The sequence below is a fragment of the Cetorhinus maximus genome, chromosome 13, assembly GCF_964194155.1.
Source record: "Cetorhinus maximus chromosome 13, sCetMax3.hap1.1, whole genome shotgun sequence".
Taxonomy (NCBI): domain Eukaryota; kingdom Metazoa; phylum Chordata; class Chondrichthyes; order Lamniformes; family Cetorhinidae; genus Cetorhinus; species Cetorhinus maximus.
The window spans coordinates 107,695,623-107,720,563 of NC_135891.1; the positions used below are offsets into that span (position 1 = coordinate 107,695,623).

A 24,941-nucleotide genomic window follows, 5' to 3' on the forward strand; every position below is an offset into this window, starting at 1 on the left:
GGGAGATGGTGGGATACACAACTTCACGACTTGTGTTTCTGATATGTGCTAGTAGCATAGAAGCAGAATTATTCTCTTTCTGTTGAAAGGAATTTTATGTAAACATGTGAATCAATCTGGTAACATCTTTGCTGTGACTGAAACCAAAAACCCAATATTATACAGACAACAATGGAAAATGTATTTAAGGGAGTTGAAACTAATACAGTTATCGATCATAATTGAAAATAATACTATGATACTAATTCTAATTTTTCGACATTTTTTCTGAGTGATGTGGAAATTAATTCTTTGTAATCATTAGTGACATATTAATCACATAGATGCTCTCCAATGCTAGCAGCTTGAGGTCTGGTACAAAGCTTTTAAACTTTGGTGCTTGCTTTAACAGATAATCAGCATGAAGAGACCATAGGCAAGAACAAGTATATACAGTCTAAGAAAGTAGTCTATTAATATTAAACTGCAACTTTTCTTTGCATGATTTTTGTGCAACCAATTGAGTTTATGATCTGATGGCTGTAAAGACATCGCAGAGCGGTGTGGGTAGTTACTAATGTGTCACAGTACAACCATACAATAGAGGCAGATGAGGGATACATTTAAAACCTGGGAACCAGAGGAAGAAAGGAGATATATTGTTTCTTTGTCACACTCTCTAGATATGTTTATTGCTGCAACTGAAAAATTAGTTGATTTTTAATGCTTTCTTGCCATTCTATGATGAATGGTTTGATTTTATAGCTTTAGTAAAATTGCCTTAAAAAGCAGAATTAAAATTCTTCCCAAAATATAATGGATAAATTCATTTTTACGCAATTGTCAATTTATGGAAAAAGAACAAAATGCTGGCAGGCATAAAATCATAAGAAATAAGAGCAGGAGGAGGTTATCTCCCCCATCAAGCCTGCCACCATTCTATAAAATCATGGCTGATCTGATTGTAGCCTTAACTCCACTTTCCTGCCTGTCCCCCATAACCCTTGACTTCCTTGTCGATCAAAAACCTGCCTAACTGAGCCTTGAATATATTCAATGACCCAGCCTCCACTGTTCTCTGTGGAAGAGAATTCCACAGACTAATGACCTTCTTAAAGAAGAAATTCCTTCTCCTCCTCCTCTCCATCTTAAATGGGTCACCACTCATTTTTAAACTGTGCCCCCAGTTCTAGATTCCCCTACAACAGGAAACATCCTCTCAGCATCTACCCTGTCATGCCCCCTCGGAATCTTATATGTTTCAATAAGATCACCTCTTATTCTTCAAAACTCCAATGTGTATAATACTGTCTACCTGCTTGTGATTGGAAGATTAGCTCACTGAACTATTCTTATCGCATTTATCAATGCTGCAGCAAAATGATAATTATGTTTCACATTCTTGGTCATTTCACTTGTTTCTTTAACATTATTTTGCTAAACTATTTGTTCCATCCATTTGATCTATACTTCATTCATAGATTTCTGCCTATTGTAATTACTGTAATTGGACCAGAAGGATGAAAATAATGCAAACCTGTAGATAAAAGGGTGCAATAAGTGTGCAAAAAAAACTGGAGACTTGGGGAACAGGAGAGGGTTAAAATAATATATGATATTAGTCTAGCTATTTCTCTGCATGAGATGAGTTAGCTTTATCACATTGAGCTCATTTTAATTTTTTTGAATGGGATGGGGTTTATCTGTACATTTCATAGCGGTATCAACCAAAGATTTCACCTTTCACCACTTATAATTAAACTTCTTAATCTGCCAAGAGCAGTATTCATCTTACTCATCAGATCTATTCAGTTGATTTTCCAGTGATGGGTTGACATATAGTTGTAATCTGACAAGGTCAGAGGTCTGACGGTTGAGATTCCTCACTGTTTGGCATGTCAGAGAGTTGAGAACTGAGAGATGAGGCTTCACTACTACTGCAAATGGAATGGGATCTTCCTCCAGGAAAGCTTGTCTGGTGGAGGGGGGGAGAAAGCATTTTTAAAAATGACAAATTGCTTCAAAATAACAATAAACTCTGAAATGTGCACAAAGAAGATTGCACTGACTCCTTCTTGATGAAAACATCATAGAATGTAGAGGTGATTATTTAGAGAGAAAAGGGAGAGGGGGTAAAATTCAGCATCCGTGGTGATCTTGATCTCAAAAATCCTCGGGGTTCTGCCAGGCCTCTGCACTTTTTCCAAAATTCCCTGTGAGGGGCAAAACCTCCAATCCTCCCTTCAAGACAAGTGTCATTAGGACTGGCGGGTATTGGAACCAGGAATGAGGATTCCCCACAATGAGGTTTCCAGCTGCCTCGCTCCGTCAGGACCTAACTTATCCCTGGAATCCGGTATGTTCAATAAGAAGAGCATTCCCCTGGCAGAGGGGACCTGGCTGGGCTTGCAGAGGCTCAGTGATCTTGAACCACCCAACCCATGGTGGCCAAAGAGCCTGATTTCTCAGCTGTTGGGAGCAGTGGGTAATGGAAATGTACCCGTAATGTAATTGTGCCTACCTGTTGTGTAAAGTCGCTAAGGTCTTCCCAAGGTGGCCGGTATCTCTGTACCTCAACAGGACTGCACTGGAAATCAACTTTCTGCGGTAGTGGACTTGTAGCTATCATCAGAGTCCCAATTGACCCCTGAATATCCTGTTGAAGAATCAGAAATGACAGGATAGATTTCTTGGAGAACAATGTCATTGATGCCTCATTTGCCGAGGATAAAAACATTTAAACTTTGCATTTATTGCAGGTCCTTAGAAACACTAATCGATGTGATAACTAATGACTTTATTCTAAGATCCTCTGGAACATTCCACCAAAGAATAATAAATGAAAACAAGAGAAGTGTAATTTCTGCAATGTGTTCACTATATTAAAAACAAAAATGAAAAGGTTCATCTTTTTCCTTGCAAAATTTTATATTATATTTATAAATAAATTTTATAATTGGAAAATAGAGCAATGTGTCACTATTAAGGGAAGATTTTCAAAAAGCTGATAATTGAAAATACGTAGGGTATATGGCACAGAAAAAGGCCATTTGGCCCAACTACTCCTTGCTGGTAATTATGCTCCACTTGAGCTTCTTCCCATCTTTTATCGTCTAAACCTACCATTATAACCATCCATTCCCTTCTCCCTTATATGCTTGTCTAATTTCCCCTTAAATGCATCTATATATTTGCTTCAACCACCATCTGTAGAAGTGAGTTCCACATTCTTACCTTTCTTTGAGTAAAGAATTTTCTTCCAAATTCCTGTTGGATTTCTTGTATTGGTGGTTATGCTCTTCCCCATAGAGGAAACATTTTTCCTGTGCCTATTCCATGAAAACCTTTCATAGTTTTATTGACTTCTATTAGGTCATCCTTCAGCTTGCTTTTTTCAAGAGAGGAGACCTAGTTTGCCAATCCTGTCCTGAACTGCATAGCCATGCATTTCTGGCATCATCCTTGTAAATCTTGTCTAAATCCTCTCCAGTGTTTCGGTATTGTTCTTGTAATATGGCAAACAGAACTGCATGCACTATTCCAAGTGTGGTCTAACCAAGGTTCGATACAGGTTTAGCATAACTTCCCTACTTTTCAATTCTGTCCCTTGAGAAATAAAGCCTGGTGCTTGGTTCACTTGTCTTATGACCTTGCTGACCTGTTGCACAACTTTTAGCGATTGTATTTGTACTCCAACGTCCCTTTGTTCCTCTACCTCACCAACACATGCACTTCCCAGTAATAAGTGACCTTCCTGTTCTTCCCATCAAAAAGTACTACCTCACATTTATCTGTGTTGAACTTCATTTGCCAAATTAGTTACAACAGCTGTCTTTACTGCAACCCCCCCCCACCCCCCCATCAACCCGTGGCTCATTCAGTTCATATAGTAAGTGACATCTATTTTGGACCAGAAGCTTCCTAGTTGGATCCCTGTTCTTTTGAGTTAACATGTTGTCCAAGGCAATAATAAGGGTACTCAGATCAGAGTGAGGGAATTGCCCAGGGTTTCCACCCCTGATTGCTATCAGGAACTAGTGCTGCTAGTCTATGTGTGTGGTTAACAAGAAACAATGACTTGGTCTTGGCTGTGATGCCCCCCCATGGTCAAAAATCCACCTGACTCACAAAGTTAAGGCTCACGTGAAAAATGTCTAGCTAATTGATTAGCTAATGGAAGCTAACTTCCATTGGTGGAAATATGTCTGAGTAAGGAGAGGAATGGAGAAAAGCGAGGTAGAATAAAATAATATAAATGCACAGATTAAGATAACATGCACTTACTGCTTTGTTCCTGTTGCACTGGTCCGTGCGTTTCTGCATTATGCTCTTCTTTTTGTCCTTGCATCGTTTATTCTGAAACCAGACCCTGATGACCCTTGAGCTGAGTCCTGTCATCTCTATGAGCTGCTGCTTCATGAGTGCATCCGGTCGGGGGTTTGCAGCATAACAGGTCCTTAATGTGAGCAACTGCTGCTCATTCAGTACAGTCCGTACACGGGTTATCTTATCAGAGTGTTTCAGAGCTCGCAGTGCTGGCTGACATGCCTTGACTTTCTCTAAATGTTCAACAAAACAATACTGAGGCAGAGGGAGATTTTCACTGTCAAATATCAGCATACCTCTAGGATTGGATCAATGTAAGATAAGACTTGTTACTCTAAGATAATAATATCAAGCCTTTGAAGAGGCTTGTAACCTCCTGTTGCATTGGTATCACATTTCCAGTTCCCATACGTTTAATCAACCTCGCCAATATCCCCTCAACACTTCGACAATAGGTATTGCTGCCATCACATTTTGGTTTTAATGCTGTAATACAAAGGATGTCTCAGTGCTATTGCCAGAGCAGCAAAGAATCACCTCAAGCGATGGCATCCAGCGGCCCCCCCCAGAGGGAAATGCATGAGCATTGCCCAATGCCTTTTTACAATCTAAAGTGCAACCAGTTATGCTGTTGAAAGGTGCTGTGGAATTGGGCAAACACAGTAAAAGAGGCAGCCCATGTATTTTAGGGATGGATTCCTACTTGAACAGTTCTGTTATATAGCATGGCACAAATAAAACAGCCAACATTGTGCTGCAGACTTAACAAGGCACCAGATAAGCCTGTACATTATTTAGCATTATATTCTTTCTACCCTAGGGGTTGTGTGATTGAATTTGAGCACAAACATCAACTAACCTGATAGACACAAGCTGCCAGTGTCTGTTACAGAGCTCAAAGGATTCCCTTGAATTAAGCTGGGATCCAGAAGCCAGCCATCCTCAACACAGTAGGGTCCATCAAATCGCAATCTGCATTCATCTCCAGGTAGGAGCTGCCGATTGCAGGCTACACAGCGGAAGCATTGTTGGTGATAGGTGAGGCCTCTAGCTCTGAGAACCAGGTCAGAAGATACCAATCCAACTTGACATTGAGCACATCTCACCGAAAACTTTCTAAGAAGCAGCAGAAAAATAAGAGGAACGTAATGCTGTCCTGTATAGTTACAGTTTCAGACAACACTTTTAAGCTACATTACTTCAGACTAAAGAAAATTATTGGACCATCTCGACCCTGACTTTGCAGCGGTGATGGCAGCAAAACTTAGCATTGGCCATTATCAGTCCTGTGGAATTCACTGCAACTTCTGGGGCTGGATTTTATGCAGCCCGTCGTGGAAGGAATTGTAGCAGCTGGGCCCATTTAATCATGGAAGAGGTTCTGTCAGTCTCCCAGCACTGAGAAAACCCAATTAAGTCAGAGGGCAGAAGGGACTGAGGTGGGATTCACGGCCGCCGGCAGCAAGATGTCAATTAAGTTCATTAATGAACCAATTGATGCACATTATCCCTGAGCCCACCACATTTTAGTGATGGTTCAGGAATTAAATGGAGGCCGCACCAGTCCCCCTCCCTGGGGTTTGGTGGGGAGGGGGGTGGGTCCCTCACTATTAGACACTCTACCCAATTGAGGGACCTAGCATCAAGCAGAGGGATGCCTGCCCTTGCCTTCGCCGCCACCCCCCCCCCATCCCTCAACCCCCATCCAGCGACCCCCCCCATCCTGCCTTTGTCCATCTGTGGCCTGGGGTCCCTCTGCAATCATAGGCCTCAGTGCCACTCCCGCTGGCACTAGTCACGTCAGAGGCTAGCCAGCAGCAGTTGGTGGAAGGGACTTTTGCCACTGGGGATATCAGTCATGGGGAACCCTGACAGTGGCCAATTAAGTGCCTGAAGGGAACTTGATTGTGTCGGGCTGCCCCCAAGGAACTGATGGGGTTCCCTGCTGGTTCTCTGACTAGTGGGCAAGACCCCTATTGGCCGGACAAAATCCCAGTCCTAGAGTCCGTACGTGTGCAGTTAAGCATAAAAATCCAGCAGTTTCTATAAATGATTCTACGCTTTTCCAGAGGATGTGCTGTTGAGCTCCACAGGACCACAATCAATTAGATATAACTGAACTGACAGGAACTTCCACTCTTACGCACTTAGTCTCACTGTAAAAAACCTTTGAAAAAGTTACGCTTTGCTGAATGAGGTGTAACTGGGTTTTGAATGCTTACTAAATTCATAGTTACACTATGTACCTCACTGGCCCTGAAAAAACAATTTTGTATTTGTTCAATGTTAATATTTCCAATTATATAAAGAAATACCACATATTTTTTAAAATAATATATTTTTCACATTTATGATATTTTAGTGTCTACTTTAGTCTCTAGTGTATGTTCCAAACCTTTATTTCACTATCTGTGAAACTTAACATAAAAAATGAAGGGATTCAGTGTTTTTTACTTGCTGATTTGCTGTCTACAAGAATTCATCAATGTGATTGGCTGCTTATTTTGTGTGATGACAGCAGTGCTGCTGGATAACTGGAGATGCTCTTGACTTGGCGTCAGATTCAAACTGGCATAGGAAAGGGAGAATCCATGCCGCAGAGATGGCTAAGTTTGTGTGGGCAGCTTTCTTCGAGGTCAGCAACCTATTGTCTCAGACTAACTCAACTCAGCTCAAACTATGTCCAATGGAGCTTCAAACCCTACAAATGGCTTTAATGATTCTGAAGCAGGGAAGAGGTAAAGGTAGCTGTGTGATTGTTGTTGAGCCCAGGATGGATTTGGTTGTGATGTTTCTCGTGGTTGAATAGCCTGCAAACAGGTGCAGGTTCAAATGTGACCACTTGAAACTGAGATTGGAGGGCTTCTGATATTGTAGGGATACTGATATCCATGTTGCTGTGCCACAACAAAGTGCTTTCGGGGACAAGAATAAAGATTTGGCACAGAAGCAAGAAATGGAAGTGGTAGGATATGTTACCAATATTAAGCCTGCAGCCTGGTAAAATCTCCAAACTGCTCAGTGCACTGAAGTAGAGCCGTTTGGCAACCTGCCCGAAATTATGCACTAAGCTCATTAGGCGCTTGAGCTGTATTTAAATCAGTGGCTGTCCTATATTGCAGCTGAAGTGGTGGATCAGCATTCAAGCTAAATTGTGCATGTTTGAAAGAATTCGGGCACTCCTGAGTTCTGTGCCCTGCCCCAGAATCCCTTCCCTCTTGCCAGGTTAACCACCATACCCCTCCCCTGCCCCATGCCCTATGCCAAGAACATGCTGACAATGCAGCCCAGGCACATCTGCAGCACCAGTAAATTATGGAAATAAGCTGACCTCAGATTCAGTTAGTGAAGTTAGCCCATGTGTACAGTCTTACATAGCACCTATATAGCACTGGCACCACTGGCGCAGCACTTGGACTGATTATCAGCTCCATTATTTCTAGACTTTAATAAACATGTATAGATCTCTGTTATTTCTTATGTCCCGCTGTGAAGTTTATTTTCGTGTAATACCTCTGATACCAGATGATTGTTCTGTTGTTGCACAGATGGCTTCTCATTTGCCACTTCTACAGCTAGCTCAGCCTGAAATTATGGTAGTTTCAAATGAACAGATCGCAATGTACAAAATAACAAATAGTTGGTATGAGCTACAGAGAAACATTGGGTTGCTTATTGAATTTGGGTATCAAGCTGATTGAATGGCTGACTAAAAACTAACTGATGTTGTATGCATCTGTAATTCACTCATGCAAATCTATTTTTCTGTAATTTACAATGTCCCATTTTTGGTTGCTGAAAGACCCAAATCTAAGGAGCAATAGTATGATATGACAGTCCGGAGAAGCCTAATTAATTAGATGCTGCCTACTCAGCCACATCAGGAAGAACGTGTCAGTATGATTTCATACTAGAAGATTCTTTCTGCGTTGCCTTATTACGGAGATAGGCTGCAGCCTAAATGTCAACCATTTCCAAGCAGTATCTGTTGGAAAAATGCGAAAATTCTGCAAATGCTATCATGAGAAGCATTCTGGATGCTGTTTTCTTGCAAGGGAGATGGTAATGAGATCATGGCAGCAACAAATCCATGTCTGTACATGGATTTGTTGCCTGATCATCTGCCTGATGGTGTGGTGGCCATTTCTTGCAGCTTTCAGGAATAGTACAAAAAGCTGACTGAAACTCTGCCAGTGATAGGTTGGAGTCAGATTACAAGGAGTACCTGTGACCTCCCATTTCTGCAAGTTTTCAGTGTTAACTATGTCACTATAGGAAGATGGCATGTGAACGTCAGGTGCTTCCTGACTGAAAATCAGAGGCCAATGATCTGGGTCCTCTGTTGCACATAGAACAATATATAGGAAAGAATTGACCAAGGCCTGGAATCAAGTCTTCAGCCTTTCCTCTTCTTCAGGAAGGTTTGAGGAAACTTATTGAAAAGGGGAGAAAAAATAAGTTGAGAAAATGAAAAGGAGAAATAAATTAGACAGATTAATGCATGCATAATAACATTAAGTATAGCATAAATAGCCTGAGGTAATACTCTCTTGAGTGTCCCAAGGTCATTGCGCGATATTTCATTCAGCGGGTGCACGCTGGAGTCGGGAGCGTGGCCACCGACAATTAACAGGGCTACTAAGGCCATTAAGGTAATGATTAAATGAAATTTTTCTTTGCCTGTCCAACTTTATAGTTGGCGGGCAGGCGAAAAGGCCAAGCAGCCTTTGGAGTTTTTAGGAAACCTCATCCACGGGCAGAATGAGGATTCCAACAGCAAATAAAAATTAAATAAAGCTTTTAAGATTTCATTCATAGCATGTCCCTGCTCAGGTGACAGAGTCATGTGAGGGGACATGTTTTTATCATTGCTTAAGTTTTTAATTTTTAATTTAAAAACACTTCAGCTCCCTGAGGCAGCTCAGTGCCTCAGGGGGCTTTAACTGCCCCGGCAGCGCTGAGCGCTGCAGCGTGCATTTCACGCCCGATTGCAGGCGGCGGTCGGCTTCCCGACTGCTCCCAGGCCTGCCTGCCGAGCCCGCCCGGCCATTGGAAAATCTTGGCCCATGGGATGTTGACTAACATTTAATTAAGATTTGAATAGTAACAAGGAAATTACATGTGATTACTCACTTGAAATAGTCAGTCCTGCAGTAGGTCTTTCCTTCTCTCAGGAAGCAGGTGCAGCTCTCATCAAGATACTGGTTGCACTCAACACACTTGAGGCAGGTTGCATGCCACTCCAAATCTGGATAGACTCTCAGAATATAGGGATCTGTGATATGCTTATTGCAGCCAAAACATACAGATGCTGAGCCTTGCCCTGCAATACAACATTTCAGAAATTATCGCAATGAGATCAATCTTTCCAGTCACCTTAATTAAATCAAACCTCAAAGTCTCAAAAGCATGTGTGGTGGTATGGCGAGATATAGTGTGGCAGTCAACGTGGGTGCATTGAGAAGTACTTACTGAGTGTTTTGGAAAGAAAAGAAGAAAAAATACAGGATGTTTTGCAGTCTGCCTGAACCACAGCAAATTAGTTACTTTTGAAGTATAATCACTGTTGTTATCTGGACAAATGTGGCAACAGGTTTACTTATATGAACCTATGTATAGTCCTATGGGGTAAATTACTAGTTAATCTGCTTTGGTGTTGGTTCTCAAGGGATAGATGTTGGTCAGATACTGGGAGAATTCCCCTGTTCTTCTTCAAATCATATCAAGGGATCTTTTATACCCGCCTGAACAGGCAGGTGTGACTTTATTTTGATAATTTATGCAAAAGGTAGCAATGCATCACTATCTCAGAACCTCACTGGTGAGTCAGATTAGATTATGTGTTCAATCCTGCAATGGGGCTAGAACTACTTTCACCTCTGGGTCAATATGAATGGTATGAAAAACAGTGTGAAAGTTTGAAAGATTATATTGGCATGATAATTCTATCAATGTGGATGGTATGGTGGGATTATAGGATGATGCTACAGTTTACGATCAGTGTCATGGGTAGAATGCTTGTGGGTGGTATGAAGGGTAGTCAATCTGGATGGCAATATTGACAGTCAATATAGATGATATAGTTGGCTGTCTGTGTGAGTGGTATTATGGACAGCAAGTGTGACTTCTATGTTGGCACACAGCGATTGGTTGAGTGGGCAGTTGTGTAGTTGTGTGGGTGTTATGATCAGCCTGGCTTGAATAATCAGCATTGCGAATAGACAGTCAGTTTGGGATTGGTACAATCCCAGATTCGCACAGTGGTACATTTAATAATTTCTCTAGTCAGCCATGCAATCTGTCAATCCCTCAATGTGTGGGAGATACCTCCACAAGTGAGGCTGTATGGGTAGTTCATAAAAGAAAAGAACATGAGTGTGCACATTGACTGCTAGGTTTACCTACAATAACAAGTGACTGCATTTAAAAGTAGTTCATTGGCTGTGAAGTGCTGTGGGGCACCAGAGAATGTGAAAGGAGCTTTGTTGATATGAGTTCTTTCTTCTTTAATGTCTCTTCATAAATAAAAATAATTAGAGTATATCTGCAGGCCAGGATGTATATTATATATAACACATAATATGATTTCACCTGACATTCTAATTGCGACTAATAACTTGAAATAGAAACTCTATGCAAACTGGGTTAATTCACAGACAATTAGGAGGGGCAATTGAATCTGAGAAAAAAACTCGGGAAGTATTTATTGAATTGGACAAAGTATGAAAGTAAACAGATTGAATGCATATTGACAAGAAAATATAGGTGGCATAAGTATCATATGAACAGTTTTGAAATAGTTAAGGATAAAGTTGCTGAGGATAAATTGAAAGAGATCAACGTAGTTTAGATGACCTGACCCTCAATGTACCAATCATGGGGGAGCACTAAATAACAAAGCAAAAGAATGCTAAACCATGGAGCCAAAACAACAGAGTGCAAGTCAGAGAAAGTCATGGGCATGGATGTTCTGGTCAGATCATACTTTAAGGACTATCTCTGGTTCTGGTCACCTAGGCACAATGGAGACATGTCAAAGAAGCCCAAGGTTGATTCCTTGTGTCAGAGGACTATGTTATGAGAAGAATGTGGAGGAACTTGGATTTCTCAGCCTTGAGAAAAGGTATCTGAGAGTTAACTGTGCACATTGATATAGGTGACTGGCAAAAAAAAAACAATGGTGATCTGAAGGAAACTTTTTATGCAAAATGTGGTTAAGATCTGGAAAGTACTGCTTGAGAGTGTGGTGGAGACAGACTCAATCATGGCTTTCAAAAGAATATTGGATAAGCACCTGAAGAGTAAAAATTTGCAGGACTACGGGGAAAGGGCAGAAGAGTGAGACTAGCTGAGTTATTCTTGCAGAGAACCACATGGACATGATGAGGCGCTGTAGCCATTCTATGATTCTTCTTTATTGAAAAAGTATCAAAAAATGGAATGGGCTTCAAAAAGAGTATTGCAGATAACTGCCCTACAATCATTTGAGATGGAGCTGGAGGCCTTGATAGGAGGCTGTCAACTCTTCTTGAATGGACGAGTTAAAATGTAGTTGTCATCCAGGAAATTGTTTTGTGATTCTGATGTTTTACCTGTGGAAGCATAATTTCACTTCCATCACAGTCTGTCCACATGACTGTGATAATAAACAAATATGCCATGCCCAGCATCCTAATATAACAAATCTCTCCACTTATAAGGCTGGGCACAATACTCTGTGGCATCTTTACTTCTGAGCTATCCAGTCAGCATCACTAATAGAGATATTTATTATTTCAAACTGCTGTCCATGACCTATTCTTCAAATCTCTATCTTAAATTTGACAGACAGATATGTGGCAGTGAGTTACAAGACAATATTTCAATCAAATGATCTGCGAAAGTCAGAAGAACTTTGAAATTGAATCACTGCATCAAGCTCTTTTCTAGTCATCTATAACTTTCTGTTCTATTCTCCACATTTAATCATTTTAAACTATTATATTGCATATGCAGTGAGCATGCTAGAGGTGTTATAACACAAGTGAAAGGGTATTGAAGATTATGAAGAAAAATTTATTTTGTTCACTATAGATTAGTAACATTAGAGTAAATTGTTGTCTTTACTGCTTTCAGTATAGAGCTTCAAGAACTAAGAGTGCATATCATGAAATGTGGAACGCTCTGCTTATGATAATATTTTGTAATATATTCTAAATAATTACATTTGTTTTATTTATATGTCTCTGTAAGAATGCAAAAACAGCCAGTTAAAAAAAAAATAATGGAAGCATAGCAATGTTGGAAGAATTGTACCATCACTTAAATTTGGAAAGGAATTCTGAGTAAAAGCCATTCATTTAAACAGAGCCTTTCTGTTTGGTAAAAGAAAAGATTACAAATCAGTTTCATCATTTCTTCAATTTTATATTTCTTGATTCACACTACGAAAGCCTTCGCCCCCAAACAGAAGGGTTGGTCAGCCTATCTGATACTGGAGGTAATATTCTGTTTTTGAATGGGATTATATTATTTTTGCTCATTGTCTTGGGAGAAAGTGCAAACCAGGCAATGGTGAATCAATGGCTCATTTTATATTCCACTTGAATGGAAAAGGAATAAGACAGAGTACAAAGCTGGCTGTTGATTCACTATCCCGCTTTTACAGAACCACACAGGATGAATTTCCAATCCACTGCATTTGATGACTGTTAAGGGACTGTGGAATGAACTGAAATGCAAAATATTAATGTTTAAAGCTGTTTTTACAAGAGCTGTTTGGTGAGATATGTAACCTGCTTTATTTATGTAATACAGTTCAGGTATTTATGTTCTTATGCTATCATAGCCTTGACTTTTTGTTTCTTCTGGAGATGCTTATTTTTTAAGCACTCTGCCCATTTGATATTGTAACTGGCAGTAATGAGTTGGCCTTGAAAAGCCACCTTTAAAGCTGAATAAAATATATTAGCCAAATTAGTTGATTCCTGTGTCCAATGATGCAAGGGGGAGATACTTATGTATACTTAGAAAATTTTAAAAGCTACAAAAAGCTGCTGATGTAGACAGCCAAACAGTCATCTTAGTAGCGAAAAGTCTTTCTTGACATAGGCACTGATGTACTTATTTATGTAGCTGTAATTTGTAAAGGGATTTAATTCTTTATCAGCCTGCACCAAATAAGTAAACATGATTCCTTAAGAACTAATTAAAAATACAACCCACTATCCTTGAGCATATTTCTCACAAAAGTTCCTTCCAAATCCTTTAAGCAGCAATGTATCCTCCTTACCAGCACAATCCTGCACTTTACCAAAATAAAATCTTCAACTCACTGTGAGCAATGCCGTAGATTATCGTTAACATATTTTATACAATTATTCCTGTTGGTCTTGACATCAAATAATATCTTTTGAGTCAGGTTTGAGCAGATTGATAACATTATCCCTTCATAAGCACCCAATCGTATACTACGTTACAACGAGCACATGTAAATATAAATAAGCACATTCTACATGGTACTAATATAAATATTGTGAAAACTGTGTAAGAAAAAATGGTTTATCCTCACCCTGGACTTTGAAGATTTAAGGTATGTCCAGCCTTTCATTTTGTCTATAAGATTATCGATTCTGACTTTGACAATTATAGCACTGTAAAGCTTGGTACTCTGATTGGAAGCTATCCATGACATCCTATTTACTAACCAAACATTAAAGAGAATAAAAGTAAAAACATTTGTATTTAGAAAGCACTTTTCATGACCCCAGGACATCTCAAAGTGGTTTGCAGCTAATTAAGTACTATTTGAAGTGACTTGCAAGGTAAGGAAAAGGAGATGGAGAATTGCACATGGCAGGGTCTAACAAGCAGCAACAATAATAAACAGTGATATGCTTTATACTGATTTGGTTGCAGGACAAATATTAGTCAGAACACAAGGCAAACTCCCTGCTCTTTTTCAAATAATGCCATTGAGTCTCTTGCATCAATCTGGGAGACAGAAGGGTCTTGGTTTAATGTCTCATCCAAAAGATGGCACCTCCAACTGTCCAGAACTTTACTGCTGCATTGAAGTTTTATCCTAGATTATGTGCTCAAGACACTAAAATGGGACTTGAAACGACAACTTTCTACTTCTGCCAGTGAGCCTCAGCTGACTAGATTTAGGCACATAGTTTAAAGCTGTATTGAAACACCATCCGTTCACAACATTGAGTAGTTCAGAAAACTATTTGACTTCTCCTTGAACATTTTTCTTTAAATGGCAGTATTGGCAGTAATGAGCTCAAGGACAGGCAGCTTTTTTAAGTCAAACAAGTGATTCTTTTAATGCTTTTGTTCTTCAATAAAGGTGAGCCAAAAGCTAAAACATAATGGCCCATAAATAAATCATCATACATTAAATTCATGTCTAGTTTCATGATTGTGTTGCCACTCTTGAAGAGATTGTAGTGCAGTCTTTATCTACTGAGTCCAAAGATAAATGTAACAAAAGATTCAGCTCCTCCCACTCAATCAGTCCCTAACTAGAATGCAAATAGGAGCATGCCTATGAGGAAGGCAATTTAGTTGTTAGTAACTATATGAAATGCGCGGGAAAATACATGGATCATATTCATACACAGCAGTATGTCACTAAGACTGGTACTGGCCACGAACTATAATTATGTATTGTACAGTTTAGGATGCATCATTTGCCCTTGAATTCCTTCAGCATCACAAACATATGCTTAGATTTTTTCAAACTGTACTCAAGGTCAGTATTAACCTAAACTTTGACTCCAATATTTTTGTTCAAAAATTAAAAATAAAACCGAATGTGCTTTTTGGCTGAATTCACTAACTTGCTTCTTGTGTTCATCCCATTTCCAACAGGTTGGCTTTCACTGTTTGTAACTTTTTAAAATGCTGTGAGGCGTTTTTCTGCACATAAGGAATGTTAGTCATTGTTCCTATTCTGTGATTAAAATACTTGAACTCCTAAACCATGCACCAGAAATCTTAACAAAATTCTGAAATTATCAGTAATTCAGTAAGAAAAAAGAGAACTTAATGAATGCAAAAATAATGTCAGAAGTATTCATTTTAGCAGTTTGTGTTCAAATGGCATCTCATGTTAATATACATTTGACTAATATGCGAAGTGTCTTACTGGCTGCCAAAGTTGAAATTGAAGTTGAATTTTAATGTTGTGGTGCGTGGCTTACATCCCAAGCTTTCTTTGATCAATTTCTAACTGGTGTAATTTGAACCAATTTAGGAACACGTTTTCCAGAACTAAAGTTAGGATTCAACCTATTCATCAAGAGATGGCAGGGCATCGTAAGTGTACACATTGGTCAATGCTCTAAAATCCCAACATTCTAACCTTTCACTCTTAAAAAATATCTATGTTTAGATTTGTGCAAAATGTACTCAAAGCCAGAATTAACTTAGAATTCTACCTCAATATTTTTACCTGAAAAATGAAAATAAAATGTGCCCATTGACGATATTTTTAGCTTTTAAATGCAAAAAAAGTTACAATGTCAATCCTATATATATATACCGTCTTTCAACACAATTGAATTTTCTCTTACTTTTTGTGAATACACTTCAAAAAATCAGTGTTATCAAAAATATATAATTGAAACCATCACTGTTTATAAAAGTAATCAAACTCTATACCAAAAGTTGCAAAAGAGCAAAAACACATGCTATAGTGATATAAAGTAATAAATATTTATACTTTCCACTGTCATTAGCAGGACCTAATATTTAATGTCCTCTGTTTCATGCAATCCAAAGTAAAACTTTTATCATGAGCGCTCCCAAACAGCAGAATAGTACAATATATGTTTCATTGAGCGAGACTATTAATAAAATGCATCATTCATTGTTGCATTGAAGTCTGTCTTGAATAGTTTCCTCAGGACTCTAAATACACATACATGAGATAACTCAGTGACAGAGTAAACACAGATTTAACCATTACCTGTATAGTGAAATGTGTGTATTAATATGCAAAAAAGCTTCTAAAACAAATTAATGTTGTTCATATTTCACCAATGTCAAGAACAGTTTCAAATAACTTGTGCACTTCCCGTAATGAGAGCTTAGTTGAAGACTACAGCTGAACTACTAAAGATTCCCATGTCAATCAAACTATGTAAAGTACGATATCTGTTTCTCTATGTAAAAACACGGCACTCATCTAGATTGGTGAGGTCATTTAATAAAATCACTTTCTAGCATGATAAGTTTTGAAAGCAAAAAAAGGCAATCTTACTTTTAGAGGGGTTTCCTAGGTCCCCCATAATGAACTCCTTTTCCTCCCCACTCTGGAATCAGGTATGGTGGTGATTGAAGCTGTTTCTCATCATTCCAGAGGGGATGATGTTTGCTTTGCTGGCGTTGACTGGGAAATAACAATGTCTTTAAGATAACTCCTGCACTTCCTTCCCTGTCTGTATTCCTAACTCACGCCTTCCTATTCAATGGCTTTGAAAAGTCGATAGTAGCGACCCGCCTCCTCATTAATGAAACTGTAAGGGGTGGGGAATTCCTTGCCAGCTCAGAGGTATGATTGCGTTATTTCAGTAGACGTTCTTATCAAATATAGAGCACAATTCAAAAAGAAGTTTAACAATATTGACAATATACATTTAAGAGCAAATTAATCCAGAATGTTGTTGAAAAGTGACATGATGTGGCCAACTAAAATCATACAGCAACCTGTCTTGCTGCTAAAACAATGAACAGAAACTGTTTCAATAATAAATATCATATTATCTTGATACAGAAGCTCTGAAGCCTTGTTTTTTCAAATCCATCAAAAAAATGTCAAAATTTATATTGATTTTACAAAGTTAGTTCTGGTGGTCAATACATAAAGTTACACAATGGTTTATGATTCCAAATATTTTGCATGACCCTTAATTACTCATCATCAATTATGATTAACTGTGTATGGTACTTTGCTTCATGTATTGATTATTTTCAGTATATGTTTTCCTACTAAAAAATAAGGTGATCTGGGTCGCATTCAGACTTTAACTGTAGCTTGGGTTGTTTTTTAGTATAAGTACGGCTGCATCTTCCGGTCAGTGAGCGGGGGTGGGGCCTGCCCGCTGATGCGTAAAATGACATGGGGTGATGTTGGGCGGGTGACCCGACATTACCCCGCATCATTTACATTTTCAGGTCAGCGGGCGCAGAGCCGAGTTGGCTGCGCACCCACCGACCTGTCGATGGCCACTTAACTAATCAATGGACCTGCCCGTCCAACCTTAATGTTGGCGGGCAGGCCGGGAGCCCCGGTGGGCTTCTGAAGAAATATGAAACCTCATCCACGGGCAGGATGAGGTTTCATGAGGGTTTTAAAATTTGTATGAAATCTCTAAATAAAAGAAATTGACATGTCCCAGCTCATGTGACAGTGGCACGTGAGGGGACATGTCAGTAATTTTATTTCTCATCTTTATTTAATGTTTCAAACTTGAGCCGATCTCCGTGAGGCAGCACTTTGCCTCAAGGAGACCTGTGCGTGCGAAAGAGCGCAGTCCCGGCTTAGGGAATTCCGCCCCCCCACCTGCCCACACAGGGAGCGCATTCCTGGCGCACGTCGCGTTGGGCGGGTCTTAATTGGCCCGCCCACATAAAATGGCAGCATGCCCCTGATTGGGGGCACCGATCGGGAACCCGCCCGCTCCTGTTCCTGCACAACCTCCCTGACAGAGGGAAGATCCTGCCCTTGAATTCAGAGTCAGTATTTTGTGAGTAGTAGCTAGTCTGAGACAGGCAGCTGCAGTTCAGATTTTAGACAGTTTGCTGTTTGCACTGCCTGGCTGAAACTTCAGTTCTGCTCACATGCAAACACATACCTGTATTAACGTTTTAAACATTTAGACAGTAGTGACGGGAACGTTTCTATAGTCAAAACATGTAAGTTCTAGATTCTAAATTACTCTTTGTAGTGTCAAACTAAAACACTAGGATTCTATGCCCTCCAAAAATACTCTCTACAATCTGGGACAGTGTCAGGTCAGACTGTGATGCTTTAGTGCCAATGCAAAGTGTAAATGTACTGATGCAGTTGGAGAATACAGTTTTCCTCTACCTACACTTGTAGTTTACTTTGGAACACCTAGGTTTCCAGTCCAGATTGTTCATTAGGCAAAGAGGACCTTGGGCTGAAATTGGTTGGCGTATCACAACATGGGCGATAGTGAGTCAACAGCCTTTTTTACCCTCTGCCTGATTTTCATCTCCCTTTGAAGTTAATGGGACAGAAAGATATATAAAACAAGCTGCCAATTCACTATTGCCTAAGGTTAACTTAATCCCCATTATTTAAACTGTGTCACCATTTCCAGAAGACCTATTTCAAAAATAATGTACCATCCAATAAATAAGGCAAACTTTAATTCAAAAGTTTATGACAGGAAACAAGAGAGGAATCGATAAAATATAGAAAGTCTATTGCATCAATGGTAATAGGACTGGAACTACGTAATCTCGTGTATCTGATTTAACTAAAACAATACTAAAGCCAACCATCCCATCTGTTGCAAGATATTATAGCAATTTCCTCCATTGAATCTGGATATACAGAAGAAGTTTAAAAAGTTGCATTTGATAGCTCCTTATCAGATTTAGGAATATTTCAAAACACTTCATATACAATGATGACTTGAAGTGTGGTGATCTTTGTTATGTGTGCTAACATGGCAGTCATTATGTAAACAACACAACCCAATAAACTAATTGAATGAGTCACCAATCAATTTGTTCATATTTTACTGTATTGGTTGAGCAATGGACGTGGGGAAGAACATTAGAACTCCTTGCTCATTTTTGAATAGTGCCATGGGATCTTTAACCATGACTTGAACAGGTGGATGAGACGTTGGTGTAATATCTTATCCAAGGGACAGCATCATTGTCAATACTTTGCGTACTGATACATCAGGGTCCCAGTTGCTGGGTTTAGTAACTATGTGTTAATAAGAGAGTTTAATTGTTTGTTGTTGCTGTACTGAAGTGCTTGTGTATTCCATTGAAGTGCAATCTAGATTATCTGCTCAAGAGTTGGGATGGGATTTGAACCCACAACATCCTAACTAAAGTGAGGATAGGGAGCCAGGTTGACCCAATAACCTCCTATTTCCTATGATTACAAGCTCTGGAAAAAGTAATTTTATGAAAGCTCTAGGCTTTGTGGTTTTCTTTTTAATTTTCACATGTAGATTTTACCGTTACTATGCTTTCCTGTAAAAGAAATCCATTGACTAAAATTTGTCTGATACATTAATCTTGAATGTGAATATTTTCAGTCTAAAATACCCCACTCCCATTAGCACCTTTAATTGACGATGGAAATGAAAACTGAATGGAAAATGGATAATGATGAATTGGCAATTGATTTTACAGTTGCCTGATTTGCTATTGCTCGTTTTCCATTATTGTAAGCATTGAATAACACCCTCAGTGATCCTGAAATCTACTGGAGTTCAGCTGGAAAACTTTTCAAAAGTGAAATTAATAGTATTAGTTAATGAGTAGATCTGTGCTAAAATGCAAAGATTTGCATTGATCCATGAGTTTTCCCCTTAAACTGACTCATACAAAGTTGCTGTTCACGTCTTTAATACCAGCTTGAATTAAATGCTTTCATAATGGTATCATTCCATCCACTTACACAATAAAAGAATTAGGTATATATGTACTTTTTTTTTAGAAATTGTAGTGTAATAGAAATGTCTGTCACTGCACATATTGATATAGTTTTTGTATTTTGTGTGTCTCTTTAGACCTAAAATCCAAACTTCAGTGAAGTTCTAAGGGAATATGGCAGTATTGATGGTGTTATCTTTCAGATGTGGCATCTGCCTTCACAGGTAGAAATAAAAGACCCCTTGACACTATTTCGAAGAACTGCAAGGGGATTCATCCTGGCTAATATTTATCCCCCAACCAACATCATTAAAAGAAATTTAGTCTGGTCTTTATCACATTTCTGTTTGTGGGATCTTGTTGTATATAAAATGGCTGCTGTATTTCACAGAATCACAGGATTGTTACAGTGTAGAAGGAAGCCATTCGGCCCATCGTGTCTGCACTGGCTCTCTGAGCACTTTAACTTAGTGTCAATCTCCTGCCTTTTCCCCATACCCCTGCATATTGTTTCTATTTAAATAACCATAAATAACCACCCAAGGCCTTCTTGAACGACTCAATTGAACCTGCCTCCACCACACTTCCAGGCAGTTCATTCCAAACCCTAACTACTCACTGATTGAAAACGTTTTTTCTCACGTCGCATTTGCTTCTTTTGCAAAACACTTTAAAATTATGCCCTCTGGTTCTCGATCCGTTTACAAGCGGGAACAGTTTCTCCCTATCTACTCTGCCCAGACCCTTCATGATTTTGAAAACTTCCACCATGTCTCCTCCCAGCTTTCTCCCCTGCAAGGAAAACAGTCCCAACTTCTCCAATCTTTCCTCATAACTGAAGTGTCTCATCCCTGGAACCATTCTTGTAAACCTCTTCTGCACTCTGTCCACTGCGTTCACATCTTTCCTATAGTATGGCGCCCAGAACTGTACACAATATTCCAGCTAAGGTCTAACCAGTGTCTTATATAAGTTCATCATAACCTCCCTGCTCTTGTACTCTATGGGGAGAATTTTCTTCCCGTAAGGGGGGGCTGAGCCGAAGCGGGCATGGGCATGCGCGCAGCCAATCACCGCCCACGATCGGCTGCATGCCGCCATTTTACGTGGGCGGGCCAATTAAGGCCCGCCCAGCGTGACGCGCACTTGGAAGTGCTGAGCACTCCCTGTGCGGACGGGCAGAAGAGGCTGAGTCGGGGCCTGTGCAATTTCGCGCATGCGAGTGTATATGGAGCTGCCTCAGGGAGATTAATTTCATTATGAAAAATTTAAATGAAGACAAAAAAATTTTCAGACATGTCCTCTCATGTGATATTGTCACATGAGCTGGGACATGTCAATGAATTTTAATAAAAAAACGTATGTGATTTAGAAATCCTTCATGAAACCTCATCCCGCCCATGGATGAGGTTTCATGATAAATGCGAAGGACTCTTCACCTGCCCGCCAATTTTAATGTTGGATGGGCAGCCCTGTTGATTACGACAATTAGTTTTGAATTGGCCTTAATAGGCCTTTGACAGTTCGGCGGGTGCGCAGCCAACTCCGGTGTGCGCCCGCCGAACTGAAGATTGGAAAGACACATGGTGACGTCAGGACGCACCCCCGACGTCACCACGTGTCATTTTATGCGTCGGTGAGCAGGGCCCGTCCCCACACGCAGATCAGAAGATTCAGGCCTATGTCCCTATTAATGAAGCTTATATTACAACAGTATCTACACTTCAGTTGGAGAAACTTTGTCACTCAAATGATTGTGAATCAGGGAGTTCAGTATATTCAAGGCTGTGTCTGATAGATTTTTGGATTTGAAGGGAATCTTGGGATATGGAGGTTGATCAGGAAAGTGAAGCTGAGCTAGAAGATCAGGCACGATTATATCGAATGGTGGAGCAGGCTTGAGATGCTGGCCCACACCAGCAACTTTTCTTATGCTCTTATATTTATAAGACAAAACTTCTGACTCGAGTTTTACATCAGTTGCCAGAGAACTGGAAACTGGGAACATAGGGTTTTTAAAATTTTAATTTGTAAATTTTTAGGATTAAGAAAGCGGACTATTCTGTTAATTTACCATTACATTTTACTCATCTTGGATGCTGATGAGTGGAGGTCTGCACACTGCTGTTTTCCCTGGCTAGAGGGTAATTCAGAGCTGGTAGTATAACTTTGGTCAGCATAGCTATTCACTCCACATAGCTCAGCATCATAAATTCACTTAGTATATATTATTGAATCAGCAGCGAATACTTTTGCCACTTATTCCTTCCAGCAGTACAAAACAATTTTATCTCATGGCCAAAGACCAGTGATTTCTCGACTGCGCTATAAAGATATACGTGTGGTATTGCAATTATTGAGTTCCCTCAAATCTATCAACATAATTGTGCAGAGTTATGATTTTAAAAATCCAGGCAATATTACATTCAATGGATTTCTCCTGATCTCCCAGCAGAATTTTGGCTGCAGCTGGTTTTCCTGAATTCGCTGAGCCCAGACAATCCAATGCACAAACAGAAAAAATCTGTCCCAAAATACTCACCGAACTGCCCCAGGCATCTAATGGACAATATTAAAAATAAGGCAGCCTGAAATTTTGCTGGTCCATTCAAAATGAACCAGTATGGCCAGGAGCAGTGACTTGGTCAACTGAAAATGGGATACGAAACATATAAATGTGTTTGGCTCAAAAGTATTTACATAGCTTAATGTTTCAGCTGAGATAGCAAAGAAAGGAATTTTAAGGAAACACATTAAGTATTGCGCAGTGTAATTTATGGCCCATAGTTTTTCATGTGCTTTTCTGATTAAACGCAATACTTCCAACAAGAATAAAGAACTAAAATTAAATTTGGTGAAATATTGCTCTACATAATAAAGGAAAATGCTAAATTGGCACTCTGTATAAGGATCCATTTTATCTTATTATTTTGTATTACTAATTTTATGATTGTCAGTCAGTAATATAAACACTTCAATCTCAGCTGTTACTGAGCAAATGCCATGTCATAATTATTCATACAGTGATGAAGGTGGTCGACATGCCACGATCCATCATGTCTCTCTCCTTTGCTCCCTATTGTAATTTGAATCTTAATTAAGGAAAGTATAAATGTTTCTGTAACGAATTGCTGTAATTAAGTTTATAAAGAGGTATTGTGGATGGCAACTGAGAGAAAGTAATCAATTGTGTTGGTACTTATGACCGGTTGACAAGGGGGCAGACTATTTAATCTCCTTCCGTTTATCACTGGGAAATATGTTGTGAACTTTCTATAGCTTCATGATAAACTGGTAGCTTATTGTTGCCAGCCCAATGGACTTCTGCTTTTTCTAAGGCAGTATGTAAGATTTTCATCCTGCCATTTTATATCCCCCTCAATGTAACTGGCTATATTATCACTTATTGCCTGATATGAACAGAATCTATTTGGGGTTTACAAAAATTTCACCAGGCACATCACACTTCGTGTTTCACTGCTACATAGATTAATTTAGTGCATCGCAACTGTTTAAACATGAGATATAAGAAGAAAAGTACCCTGTACATCTGAAACAAAAACAGAAAATGGATCCAAAAAGCAAAGACAAGTTAATATTTTGGCCAGAGATCCTTTCTCAGAACACAAAGAAACAAATGTTACTTTTGAGTATTATCTTCCAAGGTAACTCACACTGTTTGCAAACAGTGATCTCACTGGGACAGAGTGACAACCTTACTTTACCTTTATGTGTCATGGTTTAATTTTTAACAACGCACTTAAAAATAAGGGCAAATCTATGACCAATTTAAAACTAGAGGAAACATATTGTCAAGCATTCTCCCAGCATTAACCATAGTCATTGCAGGAATGAAATGTATCTGTAAAGTACTGGCATAAAGCCCTCAAAGTTGCAATTACCATACCAAGTTTGAAGAAAACTTTCTTTTTCTTAATTCCCAAGCTCATCTGACAGGATAGGCAATGACCTGTCCCCTGATCTCTGCCAGTGTAGCTCGGGTTGCTGAAAAATGTACCCATGCAGCCAGGAGTGATGATTATTCCAAGAGAGGAAAGAACTTGCATTCGCATAGCAATTTTCACGATCCCAGCATGTCCCAGAGCACTTTACAGTATAAGCAATTTAGTATTTTTGAATATAGGCACTATAATGAAATGTGGCAGACATGTTGCAAAGTCCAATGAACAGCAGTGTGATAAATTATCAGGTTATCTGTTTTGATGATATTGATTGAGGGACAAAAATTCCCAGGACCAAAACATAGAAGGACTTGCATTCATATAGTGCCTTTCATGATCACTGGATGTCTCAAAGCACTTTACAGTCAATGGCCAGGATTTTCCCGTCAGCGATTTGGGGGCGGGGCCCGCTTGCCGACTGGAAAATGACACGGGATGACGTTGGGAGGAACCTCCGACATCATCCCGGTCCCTTTAAATTTTTAGGAAGGCGGGCGGACAGTGAAATCAGCTGTCCGCCGGCCGACTTGTCAATGGCCAATTAAGGCCATTGACAGGCTAATTAAGATAATTAAAGACCTGCTCGTCCAACCTTAAGGCTGGCGGGCAGGCCAGAAGCCCCAGCGAGCTCCAGATTATGCATGAACCTTCACCCATCGGTGGGATGAGGTTTCATGTTCCTTTTCAAAAACTTTAATAAACGTTATGTTATATTTATTAACATGTCCCCCTCATGTGACAGTGTCACACGAGATGGGACATTGTCACATGAGGGGGACATGTTAATAAGTTCTATATTCTTCTATTTTTAATGTTTTTGATACTGTCACTGATCTCCCTGAGGCAGTGCTTAGTCTCAGGGAGCAGTGCGCTCTTTCACGGGCATGCGCGAAACAGCGCACTTTGACAGTCGGGGAATCTCTCCCCCACCCCGGCACAGGAAGCGCATAGCGCTTCCCATCGGGTGGCCAGCTGGGCAGGCCTTAATTGGCCCACCCACTCAAAATGGCAGCCGGCCCCGTTTCGGTGGCAGAGTTC

At 39.7% G+C, this 24,941-nt stretch overlaps 1 protein-coding gene across 1 annotated transcript; it reads right to left on the reverse strand.

Moving 5' to 3' along the window:
• Positions 1–293: 293 nt before the first annotated feature.
• On the reverse strand, positions 294–16,583 carry LOC144689249 (insulin gene enhancer protein ISL-1-like). Its single transcript, XM_078556346.1, has 6 exons — positions 16,556–16,583; positions 9,439–9,628; positions 5,165–5,421; positions 4,264–4,538; positions 2,501–2,635; positions 294–1,954 (listed from the first exon to the last, which is right to left on the reverse strand). The coding sequence occupies exons 1-6, from the start codon at positions 16,581–16,583 to the stop codon at positions 1,838–1,840; spliced, it is 1,002 nt and encodes a 333-aa protein (XP_078412472.1). The 3' UTR covers positions 294–1,837.
• Positions 16,584–24,941: the final 8,358 nt, after the last annotated feature.